The sequence below is a fragment of the Frieseomelitta varia genome, unplaced genomic scaffold (genome assembly GCF_011392965.1).
Source record: "Frieseomelitta varia isolate USP_RPSP 00005682 unplaced genomic scaffold, Fvar_1.2 scaffold_192, whole genome shotgun sequence".
In the NCBI taxonomy this organism is placed as follows: Eukaryota; Metazoa; Arthropoda; class Insecta; order Hymenoptera; family Apidae; genus Frieseomelitta; species Frieseomelitta varia.
This window is the reverse complement of record NW_025109661.1, coordinates 298486-322690: the sequence shown is the minus strand read 5'-3', so window position 1 is coordinate 322690 and position 24205 is coordinate 298486. Positions and strand designations below refer to the sequence as shown.

The 24205-nt window shown below is 41.1% G+C and overlaps 2 protein-coding genes and 1 long non-coding RNA gene across 10 annotated transcripts in view; 2 read left to right on the top strand and 1 right to left on the bottom strand.

Moving 5' to 3' along the window:
• Positions 1 to 6205, top strand: part of LOC122526788 — a 15019-nt gene extending 8814 nt beyond the window's left edge. Inside the window, exons 2-3 of one of the 2 annotated variants that reach the window (XR_006306216.1) lie at positions 4144 to 4813; positions 6147 to 6205. This is a non-coding gene — a long non-coding RNA (uncharacterized LOC122526788). Of the gene's footprint in view, positions 1 to 4143; positions 4814 to 4924; positions 4953 to 6146 lie in introns of those variants that run through there. The other variant, XR_006306217.1, reaches the window with a different exon arrangement.
• The window catches only part of LOC122539197, a 29195-nt gene extending 9956 nt beyond the window's left edge, over positions 1 to 19239 (bottom strand). For 2 of the 5 annotated variants that reach the window (XM_043673907.1, XM_043673910.1), the window contains exons 1-11: positions 18983 to 19238; positions 12436 to 12549; positions 11538 to 11737; positions 10187 to 10657; positions 9600 to 10113; positions 8050 to 9172; positions 7598 to 7957; positions 7093 to 7496; positions 6139 to 6435; positions 5163 to 5198; positions 4605 to 4777 (exon numbers count right to left, since the gene is read on the bottom strand). In XM_043673907.1, coding sequence (XP_043529842.1) covers positions 4605 to 4777; positions 5163 to 5198; positions 6139 to 6435; positions 7093 to 7496; positions 7598 to 7957; positions 8050 to 9172; positions 9600 to 10113; positions 10187 to 10657; positions 11538 to 11737; positions 12436 to 12533 — 3676 coding nt within the window. In that variant the 5' untranslated portion in view covers positions 12534 to 12549; positions 18983 to 19238. Of the gene's footprint in view, positions 1 to 4604; positions 4778 to 5162; positions 5199 to 6138; positions 6436 to 7092; positions 7497 to 7597; positions 7958 to 8049; positions 9173 to 9599; positions 10114 to 10186; positions 10658 to 11537; positions 11738 to 12435; positions 12550 to 18982 lie in introns of all 5 variants that reach the window. The other 3 variants (XM_043673911.1, XM_043673908.1, XM_043673912.1) reach the window with 3 other exon arrangements.
• Positions 19240 to 20479: 1240 nt separating this feature from the next.
• LOC122539199 (exosome component 10) lies at positions 20480 to 24110 on the top strand. 3 transcript variants are annotated; one of them, XM_043673917.1, is made up of 6 exons: positions 20480 to 20713; positions 20811 to 21056; positions 21142 to 22650; positions 22728 to 23245; positions 23736 to 23862; positions 23952 to 24110. In XM_043673917.1, the coding sequence occupies exons 1-6, from the start codon at positions 20600 to 20602 to the stop codon at positions 24000 to 24002; spliced, it is 2565 nt and encodes an 854-aa protein (XP_043529852.1). In that variant the 5' UTR covers positions 20480 to 20599; the 3' UTR covers positions 24003 to 24110. The 3 variants fall into 3 exon arrangements, 2 of the variants coding, with proteins under 2 accessions (XP_043529852.1, XP_043529851.1); XM_043673916.1 differs by having other exon boundaries at positions 20481 to 20713; positions 23949 to 24110; XR_006309000.1 differs by lacking the exon at positions 23952 to 24110 and having other exon boundaries at positions 22728 to 23303; positions 23753 to 23862.
• Positions 24111 to 24205: the final 95 nt, after the last annotated feature.

Genomic DNA, 24205 nt, shown 5'->3' with positions numbered 1-24205 from the left:
AAAAAAAAAAAAAAAAAAAAAAATAGATAATAAATAGACGTGAGAGGCGAGACGAACGAATCGAGGGACGGATTGATACCGAACGCGCGGTTCAGCGGGCAAACGCGTCAATTGTTCGACGTCTGGCACTTCCGTGACTTTCACACCGTGAATCGGTGTTAGCAACCCTCCTTCCTTAAAATATATATCGACGAAGAAATGTACGCCGCGTATACGTACACGTGTCAGGCACGCAGAGGCTACATATGTACGTACGTACATACAGGGTGTCCCGCGGCTCTGAGATCAACTGAAAGGTGACTCTACACGTAAAAATCTGTCGAAAAGAAAAGGATAAAGTTTGTTCTTTAAAGTCGCCGTTTTTCGAGAAAAGCCGAGCTTGAAAATTTACCGAGTATACCTGAATTCAGCTAATTCTAGATATGACAGAAAAGAATAATTAACAGGGAAGTGATTCTGTATGTAAAAATCTGTCGAAAAGAAAGAATAAAATTTGTTCGCTAAACCCTTCGTTGAATTAGCCAAATTCAAATATACTCAATGTTCCATCAGTCGATTGACCACGAATCGTGGGACACTTTGTGTATATATATACATATGTAGATAAACAGATACATACATACAGATACAGAGATACATACGTACACACAAACAAACAAATAAACAAACATACATACATAAATGTACATGTGTCTCCAAGTATATCAGCACAACAACAACAAAAAAAAAAAAAAATGGTTAAGAGTAAATTTGTATACTCGCCGGACGATTACATGCAGCAAACGAGGCTTGCTATATGCGTACGAAAACTAGGTTACAGGTTTTCAACGAGTTTCAACCAATGACAAGGATGATATTCGAAGAGCAGGATGGTTCATTTTGCGAATCAGGAATCGTGCTCGAGTCTATGATAAAAAAAAAAAAAAAAAAAAAACCAGAATTCGCACGAGTTCGCAAAATCAACCTCACCCCTCCTAACATCAAGATAAATACGTCGCCTTACGTGTCTACAAGTCACACAACGCGTGTTCAAACGTAAGTGTACGGGGCGACGCAGACAGTATACACGGTATTTTCAATATATATATCTTACATACCTAGTAGCATTATCAAAGCATGCTGAGAACAATGTAAAAGTAATAAAACGTTGTTATTTAAACTCTTACAAACACAACAAATATCAGCCATCTCAAAAACACAGGGGAAGGGGGGAGGGTGGTTAGCTCCTTCGCCTTGTGGTATGCGATGTGGTCTCGAGGCACCTCTCCCCTCTCTGAACAGTGTCGGTCAAGTCTTGCCCACCGTCAGTGGTGCGCAACGTCTTCGAGGAGCGCGGCTACGACGACGATGACGACGACGGATTCCACCACGATATCGGAGAATTGCGGATCGGTTCGTGCGCGTATCGCGTTTCAGAACTACGCCTTTTAATTTATTTTCTCGCATCCTCGCCAAAGAGGACTTTCAACAGGCGAATTAACGATGGAAACGCAACTTTTTGGCGGGAGAGGGGTGACACGCGAAGGGCCCTCTCTCGGGGTTGATTTGCACACTGGGTTTCCGCGAGAGGGACCGAGGAGCAACGAACGGAGTGGTGACATCTAGGGACAGGTAACAGTTTCGTCTTCGATGTTGGAGAAGTGTGTCGCGCCGATCGCGTGGATCAACGTGTGACAATAGCGAGGAGAATAGAATGGAGCTGCGTTTTAGAGCGACGAGTTGACGATTCGCCGGACAAGAGAGTGTAGCATAGTACCTAACTTGATTTGGTTTGATTTGGTTTGGTTTGGTTTGGTTTGCTTATTGGGGGTTAGCGTCTGCTCGCCTACGAAGAGTCACTCGCACGGTCGCTGCAACAACCGTCAGAAAAAAAACCGTCAGTTACACCCTGTTTAAACAGAACGACTCCGCCGTGACTTTTTCCTCCAGAGTACATTTTCGATGATCGTTCGCGCACCGTTCGTTTGTTGTGCCCGACCGACGAAAAAGAAACGATGCCAGCGCTCGTGAAAAGAAGCCGAAAGCAATCGGTTTCGCGAAGCAGAAACTCTAACGATTCGATCGGTTCACTCTCATTATCCGAGTTTTTTTTACTCGAACGAAAAGATCAGGGAAGAGCGGAAGGCGAAACGGAAGACGTATTTCCAAAGCTTTGCCGATGCTTTGGAAATACGTCTTTCGCTCTTCCCCAATCTTTTCGAGTAAAAAAAAAAACTGAGATAATCAGAGTGGACCGATTGAATCGTTAGAGTTTCTTTTCTGCTTCGACAAAACCGACTGCTTTCAATTTCTCGCGACACGTTTGACAGGGGTTCTCACTTCGAGACGAAGAACTCTCGCCGATAGATTCGAAATGTCTCGATTACGGAATTGGTCGATTTCTGGCATCCTTCTTTCTAATGGCGCAGAAGGACATAAAACAATATCGAAAGTTCGAAGAATCGGCAAAGTTAAATATAACTGTACTGCACTTTGCGCTTTCGTCATCTTTCGTGTTCTTTTCCGAGCCAACGATGTGGCAACGAAAAAGAAGAAAAAGGAAAGGAGGAAAGCAAAAGAACTTGCAGCCGATTCGCGGGCTACGTGTTCGCGATCACGTGTCGGTCACGGAAACAAACGAAGATTTCTATGGTGCGCCCGTCTACCGAAAATATAAACTGCGTAAGAAACAACTCCTCTCTGATCGCTGATTGAAGAGTCGACGATAGACGTGTGATTCAGATAATGCATAAACTTTGAATCAAAGATGGATTCTATCTTGGAGAGAGTGTGACAGAACTTGAATTTCCTCGTGTATTCGTGTGTATGGGCAACGTGTCTGCGGTAATGTCATGCTGTAAAACTTTAGTGTACACTGAATGATTTAAAAGAAGAAAAGTGAAAAAAATGCGGCTGCTCGTGTTAATGGGATAATATACTTTTTTTTTTTTTTTTTTTTTTGTTTTTAAATCAACAACATTGCAACTTGCTACTACTTGCGTATTACGAGGTTCTATGTTAGGCAAAGTGTGAGTCACGTCTGTTATGTTTAATTTTAATGCTCAAACTCTTGCTTGAATCGCAAAAAAGAAGAATTGCAAAAAAAAGAGAGTATACAATCGTTTATCAGGCTTACTTGGTCGCGCGATTGTCCACAATCGCTCTAATTACAAGTTACGCGAGAGTGGAAGAGAGACCAAAAAAAAAGAAGAAAAGGAAGAGAGAAAAACGGAACTACAAGCAGGTAGATTTTTTGAGAGAGAGAACATCGTGCAGACATGCGCTTAGAAGAAGTCAAATATCTCGTTCGCGCGTGTACTTTGCGCAAAAAAAGTCTCCCGGAATTCAAAATTCAAAATGAGGAGACACGCTCGAAATCGAGATTTCTCTTTGCACGTGTACGCGTCGAAAATCACTGAAACGTTTACCCACCTGTGCCAAACACGAACAATACGAGGTTAGTATCAAATGTTGCAAAAACATCGTCAGGCAAGATACTCAATGGAGAGAGAAAGAAAGAAAGAAAGACAGAAAGAAAGAAAGGAAGAAAGAGAGAGAGGCACGCAAGAGAAAAAGAAAAAAAGAGAGAAATAATCGGTGAGAAGGAAAGATGGAGCAAAAAATAGTAGAAAAGGAAAGAAAGAGAAAAGAGGAGAGCGGAAGAAGAAGATCGTAGGAGAAAGAGAGGTAAAAATCGGTAAAAAAAAAAAAATAAAGAAAAAGGTATGCTCTGTCTATCAACGACTCGACAACAGCTAGGTACTAAGAGATGCATGACTGAGTACCATTCAGCATTTTCTCGCACGGCTTATAATTTTAACCAGTGGCAAAACAGCGACGATCGTCGTCGTATCGGTAGCTTGCTTCGACCGAATCGACGATCGATCTTGCAAGATTTCATCACAGACGAGTTATATGAATGTGAACCAAACAGTTTATGGGATTTCATGGCCTGTGACCTGAAATACCGCCGTGGAAAAAAAAAAAAAAAAAAAAAAATCGCTGGTGTTTTAGCGCACTCTACACTTAAACAACGGTGACTGTGGGAACTACATCTGATAAAAAGCGTTGGTCGCGTCAAAGTTGGTCAAGTAGCGAATGCGCCAGAAACACGATTCTTGAAATTTATTAGTGAATGTTGTGAATATCGAAATGTGAAGCTAGTTCCATTCTACCGCGTATCAAAAAGAGCCTATATCGTATACCTCGTCTGTGACTTCACGTTCGCCGGAAAAAATTGAAGAACCATCCGCGTTTTCAACGGGACGCAACTGAAACAGATGAAAACTACGCTACCGAGCGTAGATAAAAATTTATATACAAGCGTCGACGTCACGTGGCTACGCTGATATCCCCGATCCGAACGGGACGAAACTTGCAAGAATATCTTGACACTGGGTAGAATTCCGAGCCATATGTGAACCATTTACGCTCCAACGATCCATTCGACGGTCCATTGGTTCCGTCGAACCTCGACGACGACGACGGGCTTCAAGTTGAATTTCGAAATGACGGCGTAGGTGGAACACGGAACGCAGAGGGTTCACTCGCGTTGACTCGTTTTGCAATTCGGCACCGGTTCTTGTTTCGTACGGTGGAATATAATCGCTGGACGTTCGTCTTACCTCTTGGCAAAGTGTTGCTGCCGATGTCGAACACCGTTTCCCTCGAAGGATTACCGTGAGACCCCATCGGGCTGTTGGAAGACTCCGAGTTCGACGCGTTCGCAGAGCCCTTTCTCGAGAAGATGTCGTCATCTCGGCCGAGCGACTGCCTGAACTGAGACTCGGACAATCGCCTACGTCCCGGAAAAAAAAAACAGACAAAACAAAACGTGCGTGACTTCTGCGATCTCGATTCTGAGAGCTCGCGATCTTTTTTTTGTCGTCCGTTCTGTGCTTTCGATCTCTTTTGTTTAGGACTTGTTATATAATTTAAATTTCAGCCGCAGGAGAGAGAACGCGGGGGACGGCTCGAGAGAGCACAGGTTTCAAAAAAAAAAAAAAAAAAAAAAATTCTGCTCTTCGCAATATCGAGAAATTGGAGAGGAAACGCACGTTGAAACACGCCGCGTGCGTTGTGTTTCTAGCTGGTACCGATTACAAAATTATATTTTGCACTACCTTCTAAGACAATCGGCATAGACTACATTGTTCTAAAGTTGTTGTAACAATTGGACTCACGTAGTCACGGTCCTTGTCTCGACATATGTCTGGTAGCTTGCACAAACAAGCGTCAAACCGTTGCCATTAGGTATCGTCGAAAATTGATGCGAAAAAAGCAAGTACAGTAGCGCCTGCTTGAGCGTCCACAGTTGGGACTGAGAGTGGCACGCTTAAGAGGGGTGGTGTATTCTGCGAATTGGCACCGAAGGAAAGAGTGGGGACGAGCGTCAACTGTCATACCGATACCAGGCACGTGCGGCGATTTCTAGTATTGTTCGCTACATAATTTCATTGTAAAGAAGTGTAACATGTTATTTAAACTGAAAATACGTTCGAACTATTTCGAATTTAATACATACATATTTTTAAACTAAATGAAGCAATGAATTGTGACAAAGCAATAATTGTCAGGTGGTTTTAGTTAATCTAAATTTATTGAAATTCGCATAAAATTGAATTGAAATCTTGAATAAAGATTTTGTTACATTTTCATCGGTATTAAATTAACAATATACATAGTATGATTCTACGACCGTATTGATACGTATAAATTGGATGTGTATTTGTTATTTAATGTAAAATTTGCCTAACTTTGATCGATGTGTGTCCGAAACAACCACAATGTGCCGAAATATCGGTATCACATACCGCTTGTTTTGTTTCATGTTTCACGCGGCTGCATGGGAAAGTAGGTAGCGCAGAGTGGGAATAGTTTCAATTCCAAGAATTGGTAGGGATATCGACGGACGCTTAAGTGGACACTACTGTAAAAACAGACAGCTACTACGAAAAAAACTAGTGTACTATATTTTTCGGGAGAGGAAGAAGTCATTGCTTCGTTGCTTCGAAGAAGAAGCAATCTCGCGTGAAAACAAAAACAAAAACAAAAAAAGAAAAGAATCGTGAAATAAAGAAAGAGCAACAACGTGTACATAATAGTAAAAAAAAAAAAAAAGTAAAACGAAAAGAATAGTCAGTGACGTCGATGAATTACCTCGACAGTGGTTTATTGAGGCCCCAAAACGCTTGCGAGGGATTGGATCCTAATCTACCGAAGAGTCGTGAACTCGGGAAGCCGGTAGTGCGATTGTCGTCGACGTTCAACCTCTGCGTCAAGCTTCGCACTCTGGACAGCAAAGTGGAGAATAAATTCTCGGCGGTCAATAGTTCGAATCCGTCGTCGTCGTCGTCCTCGCCAGAGGACAAACTGTCCGCGTGTTCCGGTGGTTGTCTCGACGGCCGAGAGCTTCTCAGCCGGTGCATATGTCGCTGCAGGAGATCCTCGCTGTCTCTAATGTAAGTAAAAAATAATACAAATTTAACTCTGGTTTAAAATTAATATAAATAAATAGATTGTTAATTTAGGAATTAAAGAATACTGAAGAAGTTCGAGTACGGCGATGATAAGAGATATTAAGAGCACGGGTGGCCAACCGTGGCGCATAGAGCTAGTTAGTTATTTAGAGTAAGAGTAAGATATTAAAGTAAGATATTATTATTATTTATTAGAGTAAATTATTTTGTCTTTTTCTAATGTCCTCAAATACGTTTTTGCTGTTAAAATAATTTAGTGGCGCATCGAAGCTCACCTGAGAAAAAAATCGGTACGTAGGATACAAAAGTTTGGCCACTCGCTATTCTTTCAAGAATATGCTCTCGCGATTCAATACTCTCTGTCCGACATCTCAAAATATTTGTCCTCACATACATACTATACACACACAGTCATACTCTCATATTTTACATCTTGAGACTGAGCGATTGAAACAAGCCAGTCCTCCACTGTGACAGTCGCTGACATGAAGCTCCAAACAATTTCCAATGTTTCCTCACCTCACACTGCTATGACAATAACGTGCCATCGACGGCACCGTGCCCATGTTATTGATCGCACGTTTCAACGCAAAAGAATCGTCGAGGGGCAAACGAATCGAGCGGAGAGCCTTACCTCTGCAAGGAGGAGAACGGCGATTCGTCTTCGCTGGCGTCCGACAGCAAGGAACTCATTCTTCGAGGTCTACCGAATCGGGATCGGGGAACGGCGTTTGCGCTGGACGACGTGGTGCTGCTGCTGCCGCCGCCAGTCTTGTTCTCGGGCTCCACGCTGCCGGATCTGGGTGTCACGTATCCACCGCCTTCCACAGCGATCGGGATTATGTACTCGCGAGGGCTCTTTCGAATCGGTTCGGGACCCACGGTCGATCCGAGAGCGCTGTCGGTGTCGGAATCTGCGGTCGACTGACGAGACAACGATCCCGACCGCTGCGAAACTGCCGATTTTTGCGGCATCGGCGGCGGCTTGGACGGCAGGGGCGTCGACGAATGTTGCGACTGCCGATGATCCGTTTCCACCTGTGAAATCGTAAATCGTTAGGAATGAGGAAAATTAAAAATGGCGTGACAAAATTAACGATGTGTTTCAAGTCGGAGGATTCGACTAGCCGGATCGATACCTGAATAGGAATTATTCTCTCCTTTGGCGTACCACCACCCCTCGGTCTGGTCTCCGGTTCCAAGCTGGAGCTTCGGTTGGCTTGCGGCACGGCGGCTGCAACAGGGAACGCGACTTCCGAACGTTGCGTTCGCAGTTTCTGCGGCTGGAACGCGTCGATCTTGGCCTCGAGTTCTGACTTGAAAGCAAACGGTGCCTCGGACCTCGACGGTTTCACGCTGGTCAGAGAGATTTCGGCCTTGCTCGTCTTTCGCGGTCTCGGCAGAGTCGCGCTCTTCAAAGTGATCTCCATTTTGCTGGACATTTTTGGTTCCTCCGGTTCGTCGTTGTCGTTGTTGTTGTCCTCGTCGTTGTCGGAAATCTAAAAAAAAAAAAAAAAGAAAAAGAAATTGATCGAATAAAGGCGGCTGCACGATTTGGAAAGTTCTCGTTGGCAAGATTTCTTCATCTTACCGTCGTTCGTCCGTCCGCGTCCGTTGCTTTTTTGTCAAACGAGAAGTTCGTCTCGGTGGGTGTGACGACGGATTGCACGGTTGAACGCGAGTCGTTCGCGCCAGTTGCTACCTTCGACGAAAGTTTCTTCGGCTCTTGGCTAGAGGGTGACAACGGCGGAGATCCGTTTATCCTCCTTTGCATCGGCGGTTTCCCGATCGCGCCGGTTATTATGTCGACCGCTCGTTTCTTCGCCTCCTCCTTCTTCTTCTCCTTCTCCTCCTCTTCGTTCTTCTCCTCCCCGCGCTCGACACCTCGAGCCGATTTTGTCGACTTGTCGTTCGAGCTTTCGTTCCTCTTCGCGTCCGTCGCTGGAACGTCGATGATTACCTTGGACGCGGTGTGTTTCGCCGGCGGAGGCGTGCCAATCGAGGAGAGACTGGCCTTCCTCTCGAACACGCGCTTCGCCCCTCCAACGTTCACGCCTGGTATGAAGATCTTTTTAGGTTTCTCGCTCTCGACGGTCGAAGCCATCTGATTGAACTTCTCCGCCGTCTCAAATATCTTGGAGCGTCTCCTCTCGAACGTCTTCGCGGGGACGTTCACGTCGCGCGGCTCGCTGGCGAGTTCCGAATCGAGAGAGAGCGCCTTTTCTTTGAGCTTCTTAAATTCCCGTTGAGTCGCTTCGAGGTTAATCGGTTCCTCTTGATGACTGGCGGACGAGTTCGATTTCTCGAACCTCTCGCTCCCAGTCGTCACCGACGATGTTCTCTTCTCGTTCGACGTTGGCTCGAAGTTGGAAATCGAGGGGGGCGCGGCCGAGTTTGTTTGGTCGAGCGCGACGTCCGAAGGTTTCGCCGATTCGTCGTCCAACGGTTCACTCGCTCGGCACTCGTCTTGGAAGTATTCCTCGGCGACGCGATCCTCCGACGAGATTTGTGACTGCTGCTCCTGTTCGTGAATCATGGATGTTTTCTCCTTGCTCGGTGACCTCTCGCTACACTCTTTGATTAACTCTAAGCAAGCGGCCGTGGATTCGATCTTGTTCAAATCGACGGTCTTGCTGATAGGAACGGTTATCATAGGATCCACCTCCATAGCTTCTTCCTCGGTGATCGAGTTTGGAATTGGCGCCGAGTGATGTCTGGAAGAGAGGGAAAAGAAAGATTAGCGACGGAGAGATTGATCGTATCTACAGAGGAGGCTCTACACTCAGGCCAATGAAACAACAAATGTTAGGAAAAAAAAAAGAAAAGGCTGTGCAAGGCTGAAATCTCTCTTCGATGCAGGTTTTTTCAAACTTTCCCTGCGATCCAAACTAAGTAACTGCCTAAAATACATTGTCCAATAATTCAAGCAACTAATCTTTCCATTTTTCAGGTAGGTAAAAGAGTAACACAATCCCAAGGCACAACAGGAGATCAAAAACTCGCTTAAATGAGGATTACTGTATCTCCCTTTGTCTGCTTTTCGTTCATCTCTTATAACTACACACTGTCATCGTCTGTCACTGAATATCATACTATCCACGAATTACCATCCTCACCGTTTACTCCCAACGTATCAATTACCTGGACGCGGATTTATACATTCGAGCCTCCGGTTCGTCCCGCTTCTCCTTCCTTCGAGATCGCTCCTTCCTCTTGGCATCGGCGGCAGCCGTTTCGTCCATCGACGGCGTCGTTTCCAGTTTCCTTTTCGCATCGCCGACGATCGGTGCCGTTCTTGGCTCCTCCTCTAACAATTCTCTTCTCAATCGCCTGTCGGAACTGCTCTGATCCAAGTCCATCAAACTTCCGACGGAATGGCACCTGGTAGGTATCAGAGTGTCGGAGGACACGTTGTTCGGCACGTCCCCGGCCGGCTGCTGGTCACCGACGACCAGTTTCTCCGCTGACGCTGACTGCGGCACCAGCGACAGCAGCAGATCCAGCCGAACGGGAGTCTGAGCGGCCAGCTCCTCGGCAATGTCCAGGCAATTCTGCTCGTAACCCTCGTTCACCCACCAGTGGGTGCAAATCCTTTCGATGTCGGCTCTTCTGGCAGGGCAAACGGTCAGCATGTCTTTGATGAGGGGAGAGGCGGCTAAAAGGAAAAAGAAGAAGTAAGGGAGAGGGCGTCGACAACGTGAAACAAAGAGGACGCGTGTGGTGCTTACGCGACGGTTTCTTAGGCTCGAAGTAGTCCGACTGTGAGATCTGTTTGACTAGTCGTTTGAAGTTGGACCCGTCGAAGGGCATGGCACCGTACACCAGCGTGTAGAGTAGAACGCCCAAGCTCCAGCAGTCGACCTCGGGGCCGTGATACGGGGTGCCCTTGACGATCTCGGGGCTGGCGTACAGCGGACTGCCGCAGAATGTGTTCAACAGTCGTTGCTCGTCGAACACGTTCGACAAGCCAAAGTCCGCGATCTTCGCGTTCCCAACCTGATCCAGCAAGATGTTTTCCAGCTTCAAGTCTCGGTGACAGATTTTGTGCTTGTGGCAGTAGAAAACGGCGGTGGCTATCTGTCGAAATATTCGTCGTGCCTCGTGTTCCGACAGCACCTTGCGCTCGCTCAGGTAATCGTACAGCTCGCCACCGGCCGCGTACTCCATCACCAGCACCATCTTCTCCCTGTTCTCGAACACTGGAAAAAATCGCGATTGTAATCAGAACCAGTTGAACCAGACGTTTATTAGTTTGTAAATCAATTTTTGAAATAATAATGTTCTTTAGTATTTGGCAAATAATGGATTTCGATTAATGGTATGCAGCTCGTTTGGTCAATCAAAGGAGTTTGAGGCATTTGCAAATGATAAATTGATGAAGAACTGATTGTTTGAGAAAATAATGTTTATTCGATTGAATTGGAAATTTGTCTTTAAAAATAACATTCAAAATTGATATCAATAAAACCAAAATATTCAAATGAGAGAAAAAATGAAATCAAAATAAAAATTATTAGTGTGTTCATCAAGGAAGAGATTTGTCTCAGCTTTTAATAGGACCAAAGTTCCTCAAACATCTGTTAATGAACAAAATTTTGGGAGGCATAAAGTTGCAAATAAGAATAGTGTCTCTACTGATGACGAAGACCGGAGGGAAATATTATATTTTACAAATGCTTGTAAAGAGCATATCTGAATTTCTTGTATCGTCATCAAGAAATCGAGCGATATCCATTTCAACTTGTGTCTATAGATAAGCATAGTAACTGTGCCGTAGTCGCAGAACAAGAAATAGTAAATATACACATTGGACACGTTATACAACTTGAGAGAAGCCAGTTATTTCTATCGAAATCGAATAACAAATAAAGATCCTGGCAAATAGTGAATAATTTATTTCGCGAAGCAACAAATAAATCATTTAGTTGGAAATAAATTCATTTAATTTTTTTTTTATATGAAATACTTAATAATATAATTTCGTTATTTTGTAAGTTTGTAATTATTGAAAAGTAATTTAAAAATAATGTTATTTGAAAATTTTTCTACTGCGAAAGAAACGAGTTCATTTTCACGTACCTTCGTATATGTGAATAATGTTTGGGTGTTGTACGCTCGACATTATCTGAATCTCCCTTCGTATCCTGATCAAATCGGCTTCCGTCTCTATCTTGCATTTTTTGATGGTTTTTATCGCCACTTCCTGGCCAGTCTCCTTGTTGATACCCAATTGAACTTTACCGTAAGTACCTTGACCGAGCTTCTTGATGATGTCGAACCTAAGAAGGAAAATGACGTGGCTTTAATTGTCACAATGACCTGAATTACACCCTCCATTTACGCGAGTCTCTTTCTACGCACGAGTAAATTATAACACTACGCGGTACTCTTTTTATACGCATAAGAAGAAGACAATACTTCATTTAACCTCTTGCGCTGGAATGACGTGCCACGCACGTCGAGAATTGTTTGTCCCAACGTTGCAACATTTTCTCAGTTTTAAGTATATTTAAATGTAACCCGGGCAAAACGAACGATAAGTTTATCACTTCTCAATAATTTCTATCCAGCGATATCGTACCGGCGAGCTGAAAAGAAAAAGAAAGCGGCGAATTATTGTATGCGGTTCGGTCACTCGTTATGGTCCGCCAACGCAAGAGGTTAAACACACAGACGATAGAATCAATCTTAAACTTAGCGGTATATCATTCAACACACACACACACAGTAAGTAAGCAATCAACATTTCTACCGCAGATTTGACCATGTTCAGATTTATGCTTTGTTTTAATTTGAACCCAGAAGTATTTAATAAACGTTGAATAACACGAAAGAAAAGGTAATCTTAGTTTTCAGACATAAATATTGGTTTTCATTGGTGCAAAACGAATCCACGTAGGAAGGATACTCTGTGTAAATATTTCCCTCTCCCCCGAAATCGACTATTCATCTGCTAACATTCGTCACAGCTTCGTACCTCTGCTTCAATTTCCGCTTGTGATTGTGAAGTCGCACCCCGCCCGTGCTCTCCATTCCTCCCATTATATTGTGTATGCTTGCTTCACCCACCACCATTTTTCCTTCCGTTTATCTGAAAACAAAACGTGCCCCACTGTCATCGAAATGTACAACAACGAGTTTTGAACCCCTTCATACACACGCATAATGACGCTGGGAAATATCACCATTGTTTCCCAAAGCTAAAGTCAAGACAATCATGTCGAGACGTTCGCAGGTTAATACGTATACAGGGTAAATAGAGAAAAGTTCTTATAACTTGTAGGGTAGATACAGTTGCTAAAAAATGAAGAAAACTCCTGTCGTAAACAATGGGTCAAAAAGAGTCGCTTCGAGAGTTGTCACATTATGTACGTAAATGGTTTACCTTATAATTTCTTTTGTAATTATTGTAATTTTTTTGTATTATTATTGTAATAATTTAAATTATTATTGTAATAATTTTTTCTGATTACAGGAGGTTTTCTACGTGTCCTCCATTTCTATGAATGTTCACGGTACGATAGCTCTCAGAGCGACAAAGTTTGTAGCTTCAGCCGAAAAAAAAGGTTACATTTTTTAAACTATTAAGATTTTTTTTCATGTTTCGACGATTACTATCTATCGTAGAAATTATGAAAAATATTTTTCTACACGCTCGACGTGGCAAGAGCATAAAAATGATCCTCAAGTTTGTACATATGTTAAAACGAAAAATAAATATTATTTTTTGGTCACATCGAGTTTCGTTTAATTCATATATGTCAATATATGTTAAGATTTCAAGGTGCAGGAACGATCAAGTGGTTATTTGACCTTTTCGTCTGTTCCTTTTGCAGAAAAATTCGTTGAAATGAAATAGTGTCGAGATATCGAGTGTTGGAAAGCGATTCGCAAATGGATTATATTCGCGGTGGATCGGCGACGAGGTCACGTTCGACCAGACTCTAGCAGGAAGGGGGAGGGAAAAAAAAAAAACAAAACAAAAACAGAGGAAACTCGAGACACTCGGAGGTGACCCGTGTCACTCGGAGAGTATGAAAAAACGAGGAGTTCTCGAAGGAATTCTCGCGGTCTCACGATCGAGAATAACGGAAAAAGAGGCAAAGTACGGGATCATCATCGGGTTTACTATGAAACCGAGAAGGAACGACAGACGGACAAAATGCGGTGAGTTTATTTTCGGTTTCGAGACGCCGTGCCGCGCTGCGCCTGACTGTGCGTGTCTCACTCGCACCGATTAACGACTCGAGCGATGCTGATGCCTTGGCTTCTCCGTTTCCTGTCTACGTGCTGCCAATCGTACGCCGTCCGACAGAGATCTCGTCTTGCTGCTTTCGACAACGAGAGTACGTTCGTTTCTCTCCAAAACTCGAATCACCGTACCGGTGCCGGTAGCAGGCACGATTATACCACGAGGCCTAGGCACGTTACGTGATGCTCGAGCTACGCTGGGATATGGGTAACGACCAGTTGTACACTTTTTTTCATCGATCGGTCGATAGTCGAGAATCCAAGAAACGGAAGGGAAAGAAAGCTAAGAAAGGGCGAACGATGAACGCATAGCGCGCGAGACGAAAGCGACGGGAGATCTCGTCTGGATTGCACGCGCGATCCCGACTCTCCTTGGCCTCCGTTTCGAAACGGATTCCGCTCTGGTTCGTTACGCCTCGCTTCGATAGCCTTTTACCCGGCTATCTCGGCGAAGTGATCTCGACGCGTGCACAACCTTCGTGTCTCGGTTCGCCGATCGTCACGCGGTGAAGATCACTCTGCCAACGCGTCGATACGCATCTCGTACGATTCTCAGGAGAATCGGCGCAACTTTTCATAGAATCGATCGACGCCGAGCCCTCTGGCTTTTCATCTTTTTTCTTCGTTCGAATGTGCACCGAACGCACGGTTCGATTTAACCTCTTGCGCTGGAATGGACGTGCCACGCGCGCCGACAATTTTTTTTGTCCCAATGTCTGCAATATTTTCTCAGTTTTAAATATACGTAAGTATAACCCAGGGAAAATAAATGATAAGTTTATTACTTTTCAATAATTTCTATCCAGTGATATCATACCGACGAGTTCAAGAAGAGAGCGACAAATTTTATTGTGCACGGTTTGGTCACTCGTTATGGTCCGCAGTTGCTAGCGCAACTGGTTAACCTTTTGCACTAGAATGATGTGCCACACAAGTCGAGAATTTTTTGTCCAAAATTGCAATATTTTCTCAGTTTTAAGTATATTTAAGTATAATAAATTTATTACTTCTCAATAATTCCTATCCAAAAGTAGAGATATCATACCGACGAGTTCGAAAAGAAAGCGACGAACTATCGTGCACGGTTCGGTCACTCGTTATGGTCCGCAATCAGTTGCCCAGCGCAACGTGGTTAAGTTTAGATCGAACAAATCGACCGGCATCCTGCGATGGAAATCGAATGAAATCGCGTGATACAAATCGGATATATCAGTCGAATGGTCGAATCGTCGACGAACTATGGATAGTGCAGTACGGCGGAACACGTGCGCGCGTGTGCGCAGCCCATCTCGCTCCTTCTTCCTTCGTCAGTCTCGCTCTCGATACTCGATCGCGGTACCGCTTCGATATTTTTAGCGGGCACGTAGACCCACCGCGTGGGCAGGCCAGCTTCAGGGCTGATGTCCTAATGACTTCCATTTCCTCTCTTTCTCTCTTTTTCGACGGCTTCCTGGCCAAATCGGCGATCGATCGCCAACGAACCAACTCGTTTTAAAGCGAACGAGAGCAGCGTTCGTAAATAGGGTACGACAACGATTCCTGCGAGACTTTCAATCTTCCACAGATGGAGAATCGATCGATCGACGCTCGGAATTCCAACGGAATTACGCGCCAATTGTCGAACACGATCGTCGTGATCTTCCGCGATCTGTTGCTGGGCAATCTCGATGCAACGTGCTCGCACGAACGATGTGGCCAGGTCACAGATAATTTTTACGTCCTATTTATAGACCGGGTCTAAAATATCTTCTGTCAACGGGCAAAGTCTGAAAGAATACGAGATAAATCCAAGCGAGAGCAATTAGAAATAAACTTGTGGAGAGCCGCGATCGAACGCGCGATGTCCCTCAACCGTTCCAGTTTGCAATCTGTCCTCTTACCGTTTTTTTCCTCATCTCCTCTCCTTCCAACCCCTCCTTCAACGCGAAATATCTCTCTCTTTCTCTCTCTCTCTCTCTCTCTCTCTCTCTCTCTCTCTCTCTCTCTCTCTCTCTCCTTGCCTTTGACCGAAATTTTTAAAAGCCAAAGAGAAAATTGCCAAAGCGAAGCGACGCGCTGATGCAAGCTAGAGGGTCGACGCGCGAAGGCGCCGTTTGGCAACGACCGCTCGAAAAATTTGCCAACTTCGATTCTCTTCTACGACCTCGAAACGTCGACGATCGCCTAAGCATGCGCGCGCGTGCCTCCCTCTAGTTCCTCGTTACATCGCTTTCGAACCTTGCGTTACGTCTCCTTCGTCTAGTCCAAGCCGGTGCAACAGACTATGTAGATTATAAATTTATGTATGAAAACAATTTATGTATTCGAACAATCGTCGATTCGTTTTTTTCTCGTCGCACGGTGTTCGATTCAATGCAGAGAAACGTGGAAACACTTCTGTCGCCACGGGATATTAGTAACTTGAGATATGTAATTTGCAACATTACCTACAACTATTAAAAAAAGTTATAAATTATAAAGGCATAAGAGTCTTACTTCTGTCGTAGGCGTAGTATTTGTAGATGAGATTTATTGATGATGTGATTTATACGATACTATTTTTTGACTACTATTATGTTGGCCAAAAAGTGACTGCGTTTTCTTTTTTTGTGAAAGGCGAATTTTTCACGGGAAATGAAAACTTTATTGATATACTGACCATTTTGTTCGATTACCTTTTGCCATCTTTCGGGCAATTTCACGATCCTGCGTTCAAAAAAGTTCTTATCTTTTTCGACAAAAAAAAAAAAAGTTCCAAGAACGATTTGATATCCTCCGCTCAATAAGTGAAATTTAACAAGCCAATCCTAACGCTAGTCTGCAGATAGTTTAAAGGTTTCTTTAGCAGAGAGTCAGATGATTTTCTACGAGCTTGCACAGCGTTCCTTTTCTTTTCGGAAATGATTTATTCAGCAATAAATGACGAAAATGTTTCTTTCTTGGTTTTCCATTTTAATATCAACTGTTTGCAACGAAATCGTGCATTTTCCTTCTCTAAAACAAGCTTGAACAATCAGGTATCAGATTATGCAATAAATTTGCGGTTTGAAGTGAAGTTAGTTGCATTTTAAGATACAAACATGTGTCCATCTTTTAAAAAAAAAAAACGCAACTACTTTTTAGCCAACCTAATATAATGCCTTTGAAATTACTGAAAGACCTAACCTAAATCTAATAATGTTAGAAATAATGACAAATTTTTTAAATTATTTATATATAATTTGTATCAATTTCGAAACGAGTTTCTAAAAAAAGTGCCGTCTTTTCTGTACATCGAAATATATTCTAGATACGTTGAATTTTAAAGTCAAACTTTACCCAAAATGAAAAAAATAGCCGAGATGTTATTAATGCGTTCACTCTCGGAGCCCCTAATAGGCTCCGCCACTGTCTCCGCGTAGATCCACTTAAATGTTCTTCAAAGGGACAAAAATATAATGAAATTCAGGAGCATTTAGCAATAGACGATTCAAATGAAGAATTATCACTCAACATTTATGAAGAATCTTCGGAAACGAGTTTGTCAACTTGTAATTATTATTTCTCATAAAAAAATTTTCATAAAAAAGTATGTACTCACTTATGTAAAAAAAAATTGTTTTGTAATGTAAAAAGGATACATTAACGCAGAAGAAGTAATAAATTATTGTATAACAATTTCCATTTAGAGAGAAATTATTTTTTCTTACATGTATCGAACACTGCGCGACAGTCTGAACTTATTTCTTTGCCGAACAATCGAAATTGCCAAAGTTCGAAACACGTTGAGCGCCGAAACAATTTTCAGTGAACACTATCTCAAAATGGTACACGGCGTAGAGTTTGGGAAATATACAAAATTATGTATATATCTTTTCAGCTTTTTGAAAACTGAATGATAATGAAATTTATTCATTATCACGATAAATGTCGACAAAAAAAAAAGTAACTTTATTCGTATTAAAAGCATAAATAACAAAAATAACGAACAAGTCAAAGCAGAAAGCAGAGACTTTCGTTTGGCGTGCAACTGAGGTTCGCCGTTTACCAAATTTGGTACATGCGGCACTCAGAGTGTCGAGCAGGCTCGTCGCGATCATTTGCTGGAGTTTTGAATCGACACCGGCAGAAATGCATTGTTCAACCGTCGGTACGAACGACGGTGGAGAAAGTAGCGCGAAAGTGTTCGCTTCTTCAAACTGTCTCCTCCCCGGCGCACGTAGAATATTTCTCGAGCCGGAGGACGTCGTTCGCCTATGACGTCATCCAGCGACTTGTATGGCATCTGGTGATTCACGTATCATTATTAAAATCTCTATTATTCTATCGTGCGGCTGGTATTGCATACATGAATGAACTTTTGTCTCTCTCTCTCTCTCTCTCTCTCTCTCTCTCTCTCTCTCTCTCTCTCTCTCTCTCTTTCTCGGTACGGTCATCGTGGGTGATTGCACGCGTTGATCGCAATCCCTCGCGATAAAAGTTTGAGTCACCAAGAATTAATAGACCACCCGGTGAATTTCATTTACGATCGTTTGAATGCGCATTTCAGCCGGACTGAACCGGAGGAAGGAAATCGTCGATTTCACAAATGCGATAGAACACGGTAAAGATGTAAAATATCATTGTATATCTTTCTCCATCGAGTTGATAAGGTCGGAATCGAAATCGAGTTCCGCTAGCTGAAAACGGAGGGAAACGAGGGAAACGACTGATGGTAAATTCGTTTCCGGATGTGCCCGGAAGGCATCATCAATCGACGATGAGATTCGTCCTATCAATCGGGTTAAGTAAAATGTGTGTCACTATATGCGCGTGCAAGTATCGGGTGCATCGTATGCGATTGAAGCGCGTAGCGCGGTATGTAGGTTTCTATCGATAAAAATAGCATTCTGATATTTCGAAGACTTCTTTCGCGGACATCCGTTAATTGTTTCGATCGATATCGTTCGCGATATCGACGCGAGAATGGAACGTTCGTGGATGTTGCGCGCCCGGGATACGCACACGACGGGATTCGCAGATCGTAACGAAAACGAAGGTGACGTCGACGTCGACGTCGACAACGACGACGACTACGATCACGGCGACAACGAGGAGGGCAACATGATGGTAACAACGGGCTTTCCTCGTTCGTTGTTGAGTAATCGAAGACGCCCACGATAGAATATCGACGCTCGCTCGTAAGATTCCTTTATTCGGCGTAGAGGATTCCGTGTTCTTGGGACTCGGATTCCCGTGTTCGTCGATGGAACCAACGAATGCTCTGAATGAGAATCGACACTCGGATAGGGTCTAAAAATAGCGAGAATTTGTACCTTACAGTGAACTCTGGAGCCAAATTATCCTCTTTCGCGGCTGCTTTCCGCTCCCGGGGAACTATACGAAAGATACACTATTTACACTATTGTTATCGTCTGTTACGGTGTCACTAAGTCTCCGCGGCTTTCGAGCTTTCCTGAGCGATCGTGCACGTTCTTCGCTTCCATTTCATTTTACCAGACATTTTTCGCGTGACGATACCGCACACAGTTCACGCGCTGCCACCATCTTTATTTACTAATTTTGGACTTGAACGCTGAGGACAGGGAATGGACAGATTAAAGTGATACTAGCGCCATCCGTCGACTTTATTTTCTATACCACGAAACATATCTATATACGTATATATTTAAGAAAGGCTTTCGAGCGATGTCGTCCGAAATTTCACTTGTGATCGCAGTTTTTCAGATTCAACGCTATTTATTTTACTCTGGAATACATGAATCATACGCAAAATATTGGTTTATATCGATTGTATCGATGATATCGTCGATGAAATGCTTTGCTGTCTGTGTAAATTACACTGCACTTTCCAATCTCCCTTTGCTAGAAAATAACTCGACTATATATATAATATACATAAATGCGACAAAATTCACGAAAATACCTTAAAGTTATTTAATGTTTATAAAAAAAAAGCAAAACAGGTATTATTCGAGGTTAAATCGATTTACGACACTGCTTGGTCGATATTCGACATTCGAAACTTGTCGGTTATGTTTACAATGCATACAACACACATAATATATGACAAATACCAAAATTTACGCAACCATCACTTGCTAAAATTATTTAATGTGATCTTTTAAAAAAACGAATTATCTTATTATTCAGGATTAGGTCGATCTACGACATGTTTGTTCGATACTCGATATAAACTTAAAAATTGTAGGTTATGTTTACGAAACACACGTAACGTGTTGTAAATTTTGTGTGGTGTATAGGGATTTTAAGCAATGAGAGCTTAGTCGGTAAAAAAGGAAAATCGATGACGAACGAAAGAGAAGGAATAATAAAGGCGTATTTTTTGTTTTTTATTCTAATGATCCGCTGCTAGTGGATTTCTCAATAACAAGACTGCTTTGGTCACTAGAATAGGCCGAATCACCTTCTAGATGTTATAATTAGCGTGACCAATGGCGAAACTGTAGTGATTATGATAATTTATATTTATATCACAATACTACAAATAAATAATAACTCCGTAATAAATTTTAGTAGTTTATATAAAAATATTATCAATATAACAAAATATATAATTACTAATAATTTAACAAAGATTAAATAATGAAAGTTAAATAACGAATGAATAATTTCTACTACAGTTACAATATATATAAGTGTCTGTAAACATTTCCATGGTGATAATAAAATTACTTACAATTTTTAAATATTCTATTATTTATATTAAATACATATCTCGACGAAACGATTTAATGAACATAGATATCGTTGATCTAAATACTTCAAAGTAGAGGTCGCTACAAAACGACCGCTAGCGAGACCTCTGGTGGCAAATGTAGGACTATTTCCACAATATGGCTTTGTCTACCCACACATCCGTGGTCTACGTAAGTTAACGTGTAAATTTTACACGTGAGATAATTAACATTATGGAACCTAATAAAATCGATTGTCAAGTGCTAGAAAATGAAACCGAAGGAAACAAAAATCAAGAAATCAATCAAGTGATACCTGGTTACGATAGTTTTCACGATTATGTTCAGGTATGATTGCATTAATCGTATCGTCGAACTTCGTTTCTTTGTTCTTTTCAAATGTGAATTAAACAAATTTATGTGTAAAATAATTGTTCTATTCTAGGATACATTCAATGCCATAAAGTTTGGAATCAAAAGTACTAATGGTTTACCAATTGAATCAAATTTCAGTTATTACTCGTGTTTTCCCAGTTTCCTTAGGGTTAAGAATGAAAATACGAAATTGTTGTTGAACATTATGCAGCATTTATTAGGTACAGTTGGCATGAAAAGCCAGATGTCGCACCGTGACATTGAAGAAAAGTTTGAACTTTTATTAGAAATAAACGATATATTTTTAGACAGAGCTGTAAGTTCTCATAAAGATATTGTTTCTATGTTTTATATGCTTTATATGCTTTTATATGTTTAAATACAAATCTTGCGTTTTGTAGAACACTTTGATGGACAAAGAATGCGGCATTAATAAGAACTCTGAAGTGGAATTGGTGGTATCGCGTGTAATAAGTCAACCAATTAATGGTGGATGGAATGATCAAGTTTGTCGGCCACAAGTCACGGAGAATTCTCAGTCCATTCGTTTATTGGCTGGTAAAAACATCCAGAGACCACAACTAATGTTCAAAGACAAAATTGACAATAGCTCGAATCCTTGGTATCCGAGAATTAAGGACAAACCAAATTCTTTGAAACCTTTGGCTATTTATTTGGAAGAGGATGAAGACGGTGAAGTTTTTAATCATCCTTATGAATACGAACTGGACATGTTTGTCGCTCCTGACGATCAATTGAAAAAATCAGAACCGACAAAATATAAATCTCTGGAAGAGACACCTCTGATAATCATTAAAGATCCATCGGATATCAAGTTATTGATAGAAGATTTAAAACGGTATAAAGAAATTGCTGTAGATTTGGAGCATCACTCCTACAGAAGTTTCCAAGGAATTACTTGTTTAATGCAAATCTCGACGAAAGATACAGATTATTTGATAGACACTCTCTCGCTGCGGTCTGAATTACATGAGTTAAATGAGATTTTTACTAAGCGTACGATATTGAAAGTTTTTCATGGTGCAGATTTAGACATTCAGTGGCTTCAGAGAGATTTGTCTCTGTATGTAGTAAATATGTTCGATACACACCAAGCGGCGAGACAACTTCATCTGCCATACTTGAGTTTAGCATATTTGCTAAAACGTTACTGCAATGTAGATCCCGATAAACATTTTCAAATGGCTGATTGGCGCATAAGACCATTACCGGAGAAACTTATGAAATACGCTAGAGAGGACACGCATTATTTATTATATATAAAGGATGTATTAAAAAATGCTTTGATAAAAATTGCTAATGGACAAATCAATATTTTGAAAGCTGTGTACGATAGAAGTACACAGATTTGTAAAAAGACTTATATAAAACCAGTATGGAAAGAGGAGAGTTGCATGATTATGTATAGAAAAAGTCAGAAAATGTTTAATAACAAACAACTTTATGCTTTAAAAGAATTGCACAAATGGAGGGATCAAACCGCCAGAGAAGAAGACGATAGTATCGCTTATGTATTGCCGAATCACATGCTGTTGAATATGGCTGAAACATTGCCTCGTGAAATGCAAGGAATTTTGGCGTGTTGTGATTCTATTCCACCATTGGTTCGACAGAATTTATTAAAACTACACAAAATAATACTGAAGGCTAGGGAACAGCCACTTATTAAACCAATTATTGAAGAAGATATTAGGCAAAGACTGACACAGAGAAACAGTATTAACAATTCAGAAGTGTGGATGCATTCTCTTCATGATATTCCCAGTGGTATGGAAGCAAGGGCAGACTTGCCATGTTTGTTGGATGAAGATAACACATTAGAAAAGCCAATTTCAAATGTTACAGTAGAACATACAGTGACTGTGTTTGACAGTCCAGTTACATCTGAGGTAATATACGATTGTCTTGTACAAAAATGAAGGAAAAACGACAGTTGTAGTTTTTATGATTACTTGCTTGTTCACAGGATGAGGAGATGGAAAATAATGAACAAAAAGATACTGAGAAGAAAAAGAAATTTGTCTTTGTAAGTCCGTTTGAACGATACAAAAGAGTTATACCTATGATAGCGGAAGAGGAAGCACGAGAAAGAGAAAAGCAAAGACAAGAAGAAGAGAATTTCTTGAATGAATTAAAGAAGAAAGAAAAGGAGTTGGAAGAGAGTAAAAACAGAGTTTATGAACATTTTAAACAAGTTTCTCAGACGGTGGAAGGAGTTAGTATACCGAAATCACCACGAAAATCATCTCAGATTCCCCTGAGTCAAATGTGGGGACGTAAAAGAAAACGAGATTCAAACATTAACAAACAAGATGATACACAGAAGGAGAAAATTGAAGATAACTCGTTAAATCTAACCCCGCTGGAAACCAGAATTAGTTACCATGAAAAGCAAGAATCAAATGAAACTGAGCATTTAAGAGAAGAAAGTATAACACAAAATCAGAAACAAATAGCGAATAATGAAACTGTTAATTTGTTACGGTAAGTATATTAAGACGTAAGAAATATTACTTAATTTTGTTTTCTAAGTATTAAAAAAGTACATAGAAGAGGGAGAGAAGATCACTTTAGTTTCGGGTATTTATTATTAGTTTCCGTAATAATAAAAAAAAAAAATAAAGTTTCGATATTGTATATTGAATTCTACCTGTATAGATATTATTAATACAATTGTCTTCGCTGTATTAGTCATCAACTGTCGCTGATGGTGCAATAGCGATAGCAATTACATTAAGAATATCAGAATTTAATGTATAATATCAAAGTTTTTTATTAATATCTTGGATACCAATAAATACCCGAAGTTAAATTTTTATATTTGGAGTCCTTTCCTTCTTTACCTCTCTCAAATTTGAGTTCGATCTATCATTTATGAGTTTTAAAAAATGTCAACGTAATAATATTTATATGCGCTCAAAACGCATTAAATTTCGTAAGATAATAATTGTTGATAAATTGCACATCTTTCTAGGTCGAGATTGAAGGGAGAGAAAGATATGATGCCGTCAAAAGTATTCGACTATAAAGTCGTAGATTTTAGTACTTTCCAAGGAGGTAGTAAAAACACGTCAAACCAAACAAACTTTGAACAAACAATGGTAATGTATATCATTTATCTCATAAATTTATTTTTAAGTTAATTTTAAATTAATTTTAAATGACGGTTCATTTCTTATTTTTCTAGAAGAGAAGAAAAGAAAAAACGCGGAGAAGGAAAAAGAAGAAATTGAATATATAAATTGCTGTGTCTTAATACTTCATGGCGTATCATTTTATACAACATGAACACTGTTTTTTTTTTTGTATCATGTACAAATGATAGATAATAAATGTAATAAATTATGTACATATATATATATATATATATTTAATAACAGTTATAATGTCTAATAATAGTTTAAAAACATACTTCTCTTAATAAGAATATATTTAATATTATAA

What these genes read in the sequence shown, in the direction of transcription:
- LOC122539199 (XM_043673916.1), top strand. Translation starts at nt 20,600, where the DNA reads ATGGAACCTAATAAAATCGATTGTCAAGTGCTAGAAAATGAAACCGAA. An exon ending in GTTTTCACGATTATGTTCAG is followed by an intron (nt 20,714 to 20,810) that starts GTATGATTGCAT and finishes GTTCTATTCTAG; the next exon opens with GATACATTCAATGCCATAAA. An exon ending in ACAGTCCAGTTACATCTGAG is followed by an intron (nt 22,651 to 22,727) that starts GTAATATACGAT and finishes GCTTGTTCACAG; the next exon opens with GATGAGGAGATGGAAAATAA.